At 33.9% G+C, this 13,147-nt stretch overlaps 1 protein-coding gene across 1 annotated transcript; it reads right to left on the reverse strand.

Annotated features, from left to right (window-relative positions):
* Nucleotides 1-5,448: 5,448 nt before the first annotated feature.
* LOC111908506 (cysteine-rich receptor-like protein kinase 44) lies at nt 5,449-9,489 on the reverse strand. Its single transcript, XM_023904327.3, has 8 exons — nt 9,051-9,489; nt 8,513-8,913; nt 7,732-7,854; nt 7,497-7,624; nt 6,832-7,042; nt 6,492-6,735; nt 6,247-6,406; nt 5,449-5,858 (listed from the first exon to the last, which is right to left on the reverse strand). Exons 1-8 carry the CDS (start codon nt 9,452-9,454, stop codon nt 5,607-5,609), a joined length of 1,923 nt encoding a protein of 640 aa, XP_023760095.2. The 5' UTR covers nt 9,455-9,489; the 3' UTR covers nt 5,449-5,606.
* Between the last annotated feature and the right edge of the window lie 3,658 nt (nt 9,490-13,147).

Consider the following 13,147-nt stretch of genomic DNA (forward strand, 5'->3'; position numbering starts at 1 on the left):
TAAGTAAACACTAAGCTGATTCTTAACAAGGATTGCAATCAAACCACGTTAGTATACGTGATCAGCTTAAATTGAATGAGGTCACAAGGACTAGCTCCGAAGGAGAGTTGGATCTTAATATATGAATGAAAGTTCAGTAAGAACTTAGAAAGAAGGTAAGGATAAGGAGAGATTCAGCTTTTAAGAGAGATAAGAGATGTGTATTCATTCAAAAGAAGAGAACTCTATATATAGAGTCTTGAGAAATTACATAGTGAAAAAACAAAGACTAAATTTTGATAAAGTGTCCATGCAAGGAACACTGGACAATACAATGTAAACAGATAACTTAAGAAAACAACAAGTCTTTGTTGCAGATGAAGTCGTTGCGGATGACTTCTTTTCTTGAATATAAGAAAAATTATTATGTTCAAGTATGATTAAGTTCATAATAAAAAACGGGTTAAAAAAGATTCTCTTCGCTACACCTTGCTAGAACTAGATACATTATGGCATAATGACGATCAGTTCATACTTGCCTCACAAGCACAACAAGTATTCTATGAAAGAGAGCTAAAGGATAATAAAAAGTTAATTGTGATCATGACACCTCCAAAAGGTTATAAAATGCATATGAAAGCAATGATGAAGAATAGAATACTATAGTCTTACCACACAAACATATATATATATATATATATATATATATATATATATATATATATATATATATATATATATATATATATATATATACAGACACACACACATACATATCACTTCAAGATAAACTTGATTTTGCTGCTAAATCCCACAATGATTACTTTCGGTCTAACTGTAAGGGTACAAAAATACGTAAGGCCGAAAAGAACTTGTGAAGATACAGTAGTTGCAGGATAAAAGTTGACAATATTATTTTATTTATAAGTTTTGTAAATAGTTCTTGTTAATTATATATATACTTAGTTACTGGGGCCTGTTTTTGTATACTTAATACTTTTAGAAAAAACTGCAAAAATGGTCCCTGTAGTATGCATTTTTTGGGATTTTAGTCCAAACCATGTCTTTTTTAGATTCGTGGTCCTTTCAGACTTGTTTGTATGTGAAAACAATCCCTTTGAAAATTGAAATGACTATAATACCTATGGGGTATTTATTTTTTTATTTTTCTTTCATTATTTTAAAATTTAATATTTATTTTAACAAGTAAAAAATAATAAATAATCTCTCTCTCTCTCTCTCTCTCTCTCTCTCTCTCCCTCTCTCCCTCCTTGTAAAAGTCAAACTAGTATAGTAGGAAGGTAACAACAAAACTTCTTTCTTTCAAAAAATGGTAGCATACAAGAATTCATGAAAGTCTTTGTCATCTTCTTCTACTCAATCCCCAACTCCCTTTGACTGATAAAAAAAACAAGCACTTCATTTACAGCAGTTCATAGCCTAAGCCTCTTGATTTTGAAACACCACCACTGTTCCATCACTACTCCTCCATAGAACCACCGGTATCCAATGTGAATCACCACTGTTGGCCACCGTTTGTCAACCAACAACCCCCTTTTTCGTCTCCTATTCCGACAATCAATCCTAATAGCAACAACACTAGCAGACGACATCAATGGAGGTAGAATCAAAATCAGAGACTGTTTCTCCTCATCCAAGACTCTTGATCTATCGAAAAGGAAATCGACAATAATGAGGTGGAAAATCGGAATTACAAGTTCGCAAGAGGTGACGGAGCTGGTCGGAGATGACCGACGGAAGCAGTAGCTGACGACGGTAGTGGTTCACAGCAGCGGCTCCACCGACGGCTTCTGCTACTCCGTTTTCTCCCTTGATCTTTACAAAATTAGAAGGGCTGATTTATATTCTCTCAAACATATGGGGGTAAACTGGTCATCATCTTCGTCCCTGGCTCTGTGGTCTTGACCGGTTGTAAATAAGAACGAAGGCAGAAATCGAGGGAGGTTCTTCAATCCTCGTCTGATCAAGAAGGGAGAAGCAAGAATGGAAAACAACAGCAGGTGGGGGTGTTCGTGGGATTTCTCAGGCAGATTGTAAGGAGAGGAAGGAATCTGTTTTTCGATGATCCTCTTGGCCTTCCTTGACTCCATCACCGTCAGCTACAGATCGAAGGGAAGGATCCAAGGCAGATCAGTGACTCCAGAGGGTTTCATGGTGTCGTGATTAATGGGAAATGGTAGAGGGTACAGCCGATTTTCGTTGAGCCTCTTTTGGGTCTACTTCCTCGATAAACATACGAGAGAGAGAGAGAGAGGTGGGCCCCATTTTATTATTAATAAAACATTCAATTAAAAAAAATATAAAAAATATATCAAGAGGGTAATTTAGTCATTTCAATTTAACAGGGACCATTTTCACATAAAAACTAGTCCAAAAGGACAACTAATCCAAAAAAGTCCATGGTTGGACTAAAACCCAAAAGATATGTATACCACAATGACTATTTTTGCAATTTTTTATACTTTTATTAATAATTAGTTTGATATTTTTTGATTTTTGTTAATATTACATGTTTGGCAAAAAATTTCAAGTACGATCCTTTCATTTCCTTCTTATGTTTATGGAGGTAATCATATTTATTTATAATATGAGGTGTATGGAAAGGTAATATAAATTTATTTTGATGAATTATTTGAATAACCAAAAAATATCTATAGCAGTGGTGATATATAGATTTTACAACTTGTAGCTAGTCTCGAATCGTGAACATTATAATTAATGCTTTTAAAATTTGTTCAAACAGGAACCGGATCGAACCAGAAATTTTCTTAAAAAATCGGGATGAGTCAGTGTGATAGATTCGTTAAAAAATTGTTTGAACCCGTTTTATGGACTTGGATAGTTGTATTTATGTTGGCCCATTAAAAAGAGACCCCATTTCCCAAGGAATTTCAATATAAGTTTTAATTTAATAACTTAAAATTAAATTTTATACCTTTAGTTTATGCCACAGTATGTCAGCTAAAAAGGGTGCCACTCATTTTACTCTTTCAGCATGTAATCAAGAGATTGAAGGTAGAGGATATAACTTTTGAAATTAGTACGGCTAGACAAACAAACACGATAAGACCATCTGTTATACTCACCACATACCATATATGTGGTGGGTAACACATCAACACCACATTCTCCTACCACTAGCATGTGATACCTACCACTAACACACCGCTTCACCTCATTTTTTTTATTTAAATTTAATTCATAAATACATTAAAATCATTTTTTTAATACTAGTTTTTCCATTAAATTAAAATACCAAATTACATTAAATAAAAACTACATTAATTGAAATAAAAAAATAAAACTGAAAATAAAAATAAAAATTACATTAGTTAAAATACAAAAATTAAAAAAAACATTAAAAAAAAACTAAAAATTCCAACCATAAATAAAATCAACTACCCCCTACACCTACGTCGGGCTCGAACCGACTCTTTCATTGCTTGGAAAAGTTCGAAGTCTTCGCCCTCGAGGTCGTCCGCTTTCATTTTCAAGATTTCCATATCGGTTTTTGTTTGGAGCGTCTCTTGTGCCTCTTGAAATGATGATTGTGCTTCGATCATTTTTTGTTCCATACGAGTCATCACCTCGGCCTTCGTTTCTTGAAGTTGCACATATCGATCAAATTTATCGCCAACCATACCCATAACAATAAAATTCGAAGATGTTACCACCGCTTTTTTTGTTTTATTTTTTTCCAACGGGCCGACGAAGAGGTTGGTCGTTTTCAAGATCTAGCGGATCGTCGTTGATATCGATGTGTGTTCGGCCATCCGATTGTTGGGAACTTGCATCGGGGTTTCTCGAACACTTTGAACTGGAAGATTGCGAAGTTCCTTCCGTTTGCTCTTTCCATTTTGGGGCGTATTTCAATTTTAGCCACAGTTTCATATATGGAAAGGCTTTGCGTGTTGGCGTTGTTTTTTCAAATTGCTCCACTACCGCCTTGAAAACATCAAAATTGTTTGAGCCGCTTTTACGTATGTTTAGGAGGTTGTTGTAGATTCCTCCAAATGCATTTTAGTCGAATGTCTCGCCATTTCGACGTAATTTGATCGGCGTTTCGAGTTTCACTTTCCATTAACATTTAGAAAATGGTCTGGACTTTCTCCCAAAAACATCCGTAAGGATGACTATCTCCTACAATTGGATCTTCGGAAGCGCCACCCATGCCTCCGCTAACTTTTCTTCTTCTTCTTTTGTCCATGGGACCCTTTCTTGGGCGATAGTGGGTCGGGCTGATTTTTTTCCTTAATTCTTTTTTGGTTGAGGTGGTGGTGAAGGTTGCGTTTCTGCAACAAAATCCGGCGAAAGTGGTGGTTATGAGCTTGGTGGTTGTTGTTGTTGTGATGATTGTTGTTGGAGTTGTTGAAATTGTTGGTATTGTTGTGAAATTTGTTGTTGTTGGAAAGACGGAAAATGTTGGTACTGTTGTTGGAAAAATGGTGTTTGTTGGATTGGAGAACCGGTTTGAAGTAGATTGATAAACCCGCCTTGAGGTGACTCCGTAGTCGGGAATTGGCGATGTGTTGTATTTAACGCGAAAGTATTATCGGGTTTGGGATTTCTGTAGTTTGGAGGGGTATTTTGGTTGGGGTCCATGATATTTTGTTGTGAAGATGTAGTGTGCAGTTTGTATATAGAGAAAGAAAAAAATGGTGTAAAAAAAGTAAAAATTTGGTATTTATAGGTAAATTAATTGTTTATTTTATTATTATTATTATTATTATTATTATTATTATTATTATTATTATTATTATATTTTTTAAGCAGCCGTTCAACGGCTAGAAACGACTATTGAAACGTTCAAATGGAAGGCTTCAAATTGATTGGGTGTGCGTTTCCATTGTGCCGAGCACGAGAGACAACGACCACGAGCCACCACGAAGCAACGGGGTAGTGTGCACGCCCGTTGTTCGTGGCCAGCTCAACCACGAACGTCCTGGTGCTCGGTATACCACTCGGCCTAATTTACTGATAAAAAATAGTCTCTAAATCTTTATTGAAAGCTAGTTGCTCTATATATAGACTTCAACAAAGAAAGGTTGTTAAACACAAAAAGCTAAAAATCAGCTACAACTACAAACTAATCCTACTGATCCCAAGATATACTTCCTTCGAATATCTCAAAGCTGATATATCTCTAACAATAATCAGGCCCGTCCCAGACAGTTGGCGATAGGGGCGATCGTGCATGGCCCATTTTTCAAAGGGGCCCAAATTTTTATGGAAATTATTATATTTAGAAGATAACACAAATAATTTTATTTCAATTATTAAGTTATTATAAAAAACTTGATAACATTTATGTATTTTAAGGACCAATTTTTTTCTCTCGTTCTGGGCCTAAAATATATTTGGAACGCCCTGACAATAATAATAAGTAAAACATACATTTATTTTATTTGTAGTAACAACAACAAACATAATGCCTGATAATGCCTGAGAATGACCAACGCAATTAAACGGAGAAAATTTAAATTATTTTTAAACAATCATATTACGAAGAAAACAACGAAAAAGTCAAATGATTTTAATCATTTATACATTACTAAGCACAAACCACAAACATCTCAATTTGTAATGACTCGTCGCATGGAAATTTACTAGAGTTCTACTTGAATTTTCATATCAGAATCGTCCATCATAGATCTCAATATTGGACGTTTTACCTCCGATGAGAGTCCACTTAAAAGTATAACCACGTCAGATATCGACGGTCTCGCTGAAGCCGTTGAATGTATGCACATCAACGCTATCTCTATGATTTTCTTTGCATCTTCTTTCATATATTCACTTGGATCTAGTGTAACGTCCATGAGAGTCAAATGATCGTCGTTTTCATATAAACTCCTTGCCTATTATAGTAAATGATAATGAAGAAAAGTTAAATTCTAAAAAAATGAATGGCTGCACCCTTCATGACTCGTATTCTGTCCAAGTGCGGGATTCGATCTCATACACGTTAGGTTATCATGAGAAACCCCAAAACAACACAAGCTCATCATAGGTGAAAAACAAATCAAATCAAACTCAAGATACACTAGAGAACTGAGGAAGCATATATATATATATATATATATATATATATATATATATATATATATATATATATATATATATATATATATATATATATATATATATATATATATATATATATATATATATATATATATATATATATATATATATATATATATATATATATATCATGTGCTAATACCTTAACCTTAAGATTCTTACATGATCAACGAGTTTTAGTGAGAGAAATTCATTTTGAAGCATGTCATTGGAGCATTTTCCACTAATGATTTCGAGGATGACGACACCAAAGCTGTATACATCAACTTTCTCGGAGCACAGCCCGTTCATTGCGTATTCAGGTGCTATGTATCCATTAAACCTAGCAAAAAGAATGACAACCGCTAATTAGGTTTCAAAGTTACTTTGCAAGAGAAAAATGCATGGCGTATAGTAAGAACGTATACAAGGTGCCTGTAACTTTGGCGCTAACTTTGGTGCTGAGATGACTTTTATCTTCTGGCAATAGTTTTAGTAGCCCAAAATCAGAAATTTTCGGTTGAAATTCGTTGTCCAACAAAATGTTGCTGGGTTTTATATTGCTATGAATGATTGTGACATGGTATTGATCATGTAGATATGCAAGACCCCTGGCTGTACCATATATTATATCAAACCTTTGTTGCCAATTTAGGGTACCCCGTTTGTCACCTAAGGTGCAAATTTATTAGTTGATTAATTCAGTGTTCAGTATTCAAATTGGAAGATTGCATGCAATTAATAATTATAAACGTTAAATTAACTCACCATAGAGAAATTTATCAAGGCTACCATTTTCCATGTACTCAAGGACAAGATACATGTGAGGTCCTTTACGACAACATCCAAGGAAACGTACGAGATAGCGGTGATGAACATTACCGATGATTTGGATTTCACTATCTAAGTCGGTTTTTCCACTCTTAGATGCTATGACAATTTTCTTTATTGCAACAGTAACTTGATCCTTCATAACACCCTGATTTTGCCATATACACAAGTAGTTAAAAGAAATACACCTCGTTAATTCTAGCTTTCTCTCACTAGCTTGATTTTTTTTTTCAAATTGTTGTTGTTCCATGAAGAAAAATAAAACACCTCGGGCATGTACTAATATTTAATTGGTTAATGTTCACTACTAGCACGATTCATTCTAACTTTTTTATGTTGTGGTATAGCATGTTGTATGTTTGAGCTAGTCCAAGCGCTTAGGAATTTCTACCAGAATCACAGTCCGTTGTTTTGCCTCTATGTAATGGGGCTTAAAAATATTGTTTAGGTCACGTGATTGCGTAATGAAATGACAAAGAGGTTAATATATATCCATTGTTTAATGTTGAGAGGTTTTGTACGTTTATACCAGCTGTGTGTGGGTTTATTTCTGTACCGATAGAACTATTCGGTAACTTCTTTTGAACAGAAACACATATTACCTTATACAACATGTTAAACCCGCCTCCGATTATATTTTCATTCGAAAAGTTATTTGTAGCGGTTTTTAAATCTTTGTAGGTATAAACTGTTGTCCTTTGCAACAAGTCGGTTGTTCCACTTGGGTTATCTGGTAATTTTAGATTGCACATAATTAGTAGTGACACATGAACTTGAATAAATTAGAGAGTGGTAGTATTAAAAAATTGTAAATTTAATAGCATATGAATTACTAACCTTCTCTGCGGTGTTTTGACTTTTTTGATTGACGACGCCAGAAGAAGAATGCAAGTATGACCAAAAGAAATCCTATACCACCAACAACTCCGCCTATAATGGATCTCAAATTTCTTGAATATCCTGTCAAGTTGATTATCTTTAGATAAGCATTGACTATATAAAAACAATTTATGGGCTTGTGTTTTTATTTACAATTTTTCTGTGATCGGCTCGTTAAAAGTTCGACTCGAAAACGATTTTAAAAAAGCATGGGCCGAGCTCGAGCTCAATATTAAGCTCGTTTATTAAATAAGCTCGAGCATGAGCCTTTGTTAATAAGCTCGATTAGGCTCGTGAGCCTAAACGAGTATACATATAATATAATAATTATTATATTTATATATTAAAAAAGTATTTAGGTAATTAGGGAATTATGGTATTAGTAAATGCCCTTCTTAAGGAGCTCGAAACCAGATTAAGATTATTTAGGTACGTTAGACAAAAAACGAGCCGAGCTTGAGCCAAAATCGAGCTTGTATAATTCATTACGTCTCGAGCCAAGCATGATAAAAGAGAGCTCGAATCGAGCCAAGCTCGAGCTCAAGCCTCATATAATTAAAACGGACCCTGATTCCAACATCGCCAAGTTCGGGTTCGGCTTAGCTAGTTTGCACCCATAGTGATATGGACCTAACCATGGTTCATATTTATTATGGACGACAACAAAATATAACCATAAAAACACACGTATAGAATAACATAAAGGAAAAAAAAACTTGTAGAAGAATAACTGTCGTACCATTCGTTAAGAAAGATGTGATATCGGTTGTTTGATTGGCTTGAAAAAATGGAATTTCGGAATACCTCATAAAACATCCATCGTCAATCGCCCTTCCTGAGGTACTAGGAAGACAATTATCTAATAATCTGAATCTGATCTCTAAACATTCTGCACACAGACTCTGGGTTATGTTGGGGCCACATTGTGCAATGGCATACACTGTTTGATTGGTTCCAGTAATTTGTCTGGTGGAAGCAGCAAAGTAACTTGGTATTCTTGGTATTGCTGTCCGAAGATCTGAAAGCAACCCACTTGCTGTTTTCTTTTGTTCCTTTGGATGTGAAGATGTAGTATTTCCACATATTCCAATAGTACTAGTTCTCATGATAGCATCATTGTAGAAGTTTTTGTTCTCATACCTGCAGCACCACCAAGTCTTTTAGCGAGATATTTCAACAATTTCAGCCATGATATTTTTGACCAAAGATATAACTATTTGAGGAAACCATAAAAAATTTCTAGGAATTTAATATAGAGAAAGGTAAAACCTAATCACCTCAGGTCGCAGTCATCATAGAAAACATGAGCACCATTTCCGAGGCCACATACTTTCAAATAAGAAACAGCTGAGTCAAAACAAGATAGACACTCAGCAGTCGAGAGATGTGCCCTACACAAAGCTTGACCATAGACGGATTCGCCATTAATCACAGTCTTTGAAACGACGTGATAATTATTGACTCGGGATAACTGCTTCCTGAGGCTAGAAAGTGTGGTGTTGAGGTTTTTAACAAAAACTTCCCCGTTCATGCCTCTGTACGCACTACAATACCACCTTAGCATTGTGTTATTTCTATCGATCTTTTGTGATGTTACTGGCTGTGCCATAGATATGAAAAGAACTACCACTAGACTCACCATCCACCACCTGCATGACTGCCATTTTGTGGTCAGTTTCATGATATACTCGTGTCTTCAGATAGCTGGACTCCACACATTATTTATAGGAGAAGATGGGTTAATTCAAACAAATTTTCTAAAATTTTTATAGGTTTAAATATGGCCAAAGAGGAGATATACATCCTTCTTGAATAAAATAATATATTCAATATTGATGTTCTCCTTTGCTTAATGAACATGCCATTGCGCCTCTGTAGTCTGTACTTCGAATAAATAACAAAGGTCAACATCCTTCTTGAATAAATAATATACTCATGATGTCGTCCTCTGCTTAATAAATCTGCATATTACGACTATATGACACATCAAATACTAATAAAATGAAACATAGAAAAGGGTTTTGCGTTTGTATTCTTTAACCGTATTTTCTATTCGAATAGATAATAATTCATAAAATACTAATACCTTATAAAGAAATGTACGTACTTAATTGACGATTATATTTTTTGTAAATACAGGGCCGGTCCAAACATATTTTAGGCCCGGGGCGAATCGAAATAAAAGGCCTTTATATACAAATTTATTCAATTAATTTACAAAAATATGATAATATAAAGAAAAATGTTTTTCTATTTTTTAGATGCAAAATCATTGGAAATATTATCAAAGACGCAAACATTGAAAATATATAGTTGCATAATAGAAATATTTGAAAGTATGAATGTAAGTTGTAATAAACAAATAAATTAAGTTTTGTTGCTCTTTCTAGCAATTAGTACAAAATTTGTATGCTATAATATGTACATGTCAATAAGAGAAGATTACAAAATGACCAAAAAAGAATATATATATATATATATATATATATATATATATATATATATATATATATATATATATATATATATATATATATATATATATATATATATATATTCAATACCAAAGGAGAAGATGAAGATCTTATTTCTATATACAAGGTTTTTGCTTTAAAAAGTATAATTTCAGTTTCTTATATACTAAAAGCCTAAGCAAGATGTAGTACATTGAAATAAGAAACATTATCCATATATATTTCTAGGGTTTTGCATATAAACTTACATCCACTACATATTTTACAACAAATCAGTTTTTATAAGCTTCACTAGGGCTGTTTATTATTCAGATAAAACCGAATTATTCAATTGGAGAATTTGGATTTAAGTATTTGGTTCGAATATTTGAATTTTTGGATTGGTTTTCAATAAAACCGAATTATTATTTTGAATTTCGGATTGATTTTGGTTTATAAAATAAAAACCGAATAGTCCAAAAAAACCGAATAAACATTTATCATTTATCTATTTATAATATATATCTATAGTTATTTATTAATTTTGTAATTTATTTTTTCAAGAGTAAATTATTGAAATCGTCCCTATGGTTTGGTCAAAATTACACGTTTGGTGCCTAACATTTTTTTTGCGCTCGGATTGTCTGTGTGGTTTGATTTTGTTTCATTTTTCGTCCCTTACATACATAAAGTTAGGGACCAAACGTGCAATTTTGACCAAACCATAGGGACGAAAAACACAACAAAATCAAACCACAGGGACGATCCCGGTGCAAAAAAAAAAGTTAGGGACCAAACATGCAATTTTGACCAAACCATAAGAACAATTTCAATAATTTACTCTTTTTTCAAATAGGTTCAAAATCGTTTCATCCGATAAAAAAAACATTAATATGCATTTTCTCTCAAAAGTTTTGTATCTATAAAATATTTAACTATAATATATCTTGTTATTAGTTGTTTATAAATTTCAAATCACAACAAAATTATTTGTTTTTGCTTCTTGTGTAAAGTTGGGTAATATTATAATTATATGTTGTTTTAAAATGTTTCGGTTTTGAAAACCGAATTATAAAAGTCGATCCAACCGAATTGTAATTGAAATCAATTTGGATTTACTTGATTGGATCGGATCAAACCGATCCATCCAAATGAACACCCCTAAGCTTCAGACTACATTTACACTTTGCTTCAAACAAAAGCCAATAAAATGCAACAATTCAAACTATCTATTTACTAATCATTTTCTTTCAACATGAACACCAAATAGTCCAGTTAACTTCCAATTATGCTTTCTACCAATCCCATACAAATAGAAAATATCATTCATCATTATAAGATTTTCAGGTTAAGAAAGTAAGCTAATAATATTTGTAAAGAAGTTTTTTTTACAACTCATACAAGCCCAAAGTTAAACATTCTATACACACTACTAGAAATACAACTTTTTACGACGCACAATCAATGACACGCGCTGATAGAGGACACGTATTTGCGTGTGCATTAAAAATTGATGTTAGTTTTCCAAAATATGAAGAATAGAGGACACGCATTTTTGCGTGCCCTAAAATTAGTGTCTAATAAAAAATAAAAATAAAAACACGGAGGACACCTTAAATAAGATGTATGTCGTCTAACTATGTTGTTTTATAAATTTTAATGAAACGTGTTTCATCCTAGGGGAAATGAAATCCCAAAAATTAAAAAGCCTGCTTTGTTTCCACCGACTGAAAACCCTAGCTCATCCCCACAGAAAACCCCCTTTTTTTCTTTCTACTCTCTCGATTCTAAAACCTCCACCACTTCACATCTCAACGTCTGCTCTCCAACTTTGCATCTCCAGCGTGATCCTTCATCGCTTGTTCCCATAACTTCTCCACATCTGCTCTCCAACTTCTGCTCAACTTTCTCTGTATGTCCGGTTCTTGTTCGACAATCGGAGATTGAGACACTGTTGGTGGACCGAGCAAGGCCATCCACCGCTGGGTAGAGCCTCACACTGCCCACCTCTAACCACAACTCCTTCTCCCATTCTTACTTGCATACCTTCTCTCTATTCTCTCTGCAAACTCTAAGCCATCTCCACCGCTATTGAACCCTAAAATCACAATTTTCCTTCCTCTACCTCTACACTCTCTCCTCCCACTGGATCAACCTCATTCTCTCTATCATTAGCTCCTCAAACGACGACTCCTCTTTGCTCGCCGTCGTTACTCATCGCCTCCCTGTGAAACCACCAGTAGCTGGAGACCGTCGCAACCCACAGCTACACTCGAGACCTTCAATTTATCAGCTACAGGTTGATTTTTCTTCCATTTTTTCCTGGTTTCATTCATCTTTTTTTCTTGTTGTCCATTTTCCTTCTTTTAGGTGCTTTTATGTTATTCCTTTCTTGGAGTCAATAAAAAAAACCACCACCGTCTCTGGTGGTGGCCATTACTTTGCGTATGTAAAGGTAAAAGAAAATTAACTGTATTTTATGTATTAACTCCTATATTGATTTATATTCTTAGCCTTAATCAAATGATTATCTAATTATGATTCTGATTATTTAAAGATACAATAATTAGATTCGTATGATTATTTGGTTGTATAGCTTTCCAACATCCTGGGATTTCCCAAAATCACATGATTGTTGAAATATTAGAGGTGGATTACTTGTTTGAGACAGGTACATGACCTATTTCTTTTAATTCTTTATGTTTCTATTTTGATTTGAGATATATAACATATTTATTTCCATTTAAGATGCATTCACAATGATGATGTACGTTGGGTTAGCTCCAACAGCAGATGTTGGATCATCAAGAAACCCGAGATCAGAATCGTGTTGATAAGTTATTGGTAATTTAATTTTGATGTTGTTAACATATTGCTATGTCTTATAAACCTTAACTATCAACAAGTAGCAAATTGATCTA

Source organism: Lactuca sativa, chromosome 3, assembly GCF_002870075.4.
Source record: "Lactuca sativa cultivar Salinas chromosome 3, Lsat_Salinas_v11, whole genome shotgun sequence".
In the NCBI taxonomy this organism is placed as follows: Eukaryota; Viridiplantae; Streptophyta; class Magnoliopsida; order Asterales; family Asteraceae; genus Lactuca; species Lactuca sativa.

Excerpts from the sequence above, each read along its gene's own strand:
- LOC111908506 (XM_023904327.3), bottom strand. The coding sequence starts at position 9,454 with ATGAAACTGACCACAAAATGGCAGTCATGCAGGTGGTGGATGGTGAGT. Across the intron at positions 7,043-7,496 it reads GGTTTAACATGTTGTATAAG|GGTGTTATGAAGGATCAAGT; the intron begins GTAATATGTGTT and ends TGGCAAAATCAG. Across the intron at positions 5,859-6,246 it reads CACTAAAACTCGTTGATCAT|GCAAGGAGTTTATATGAAAA; the intron begins GTAAGAATCTTA and ends TTACTATAATAG.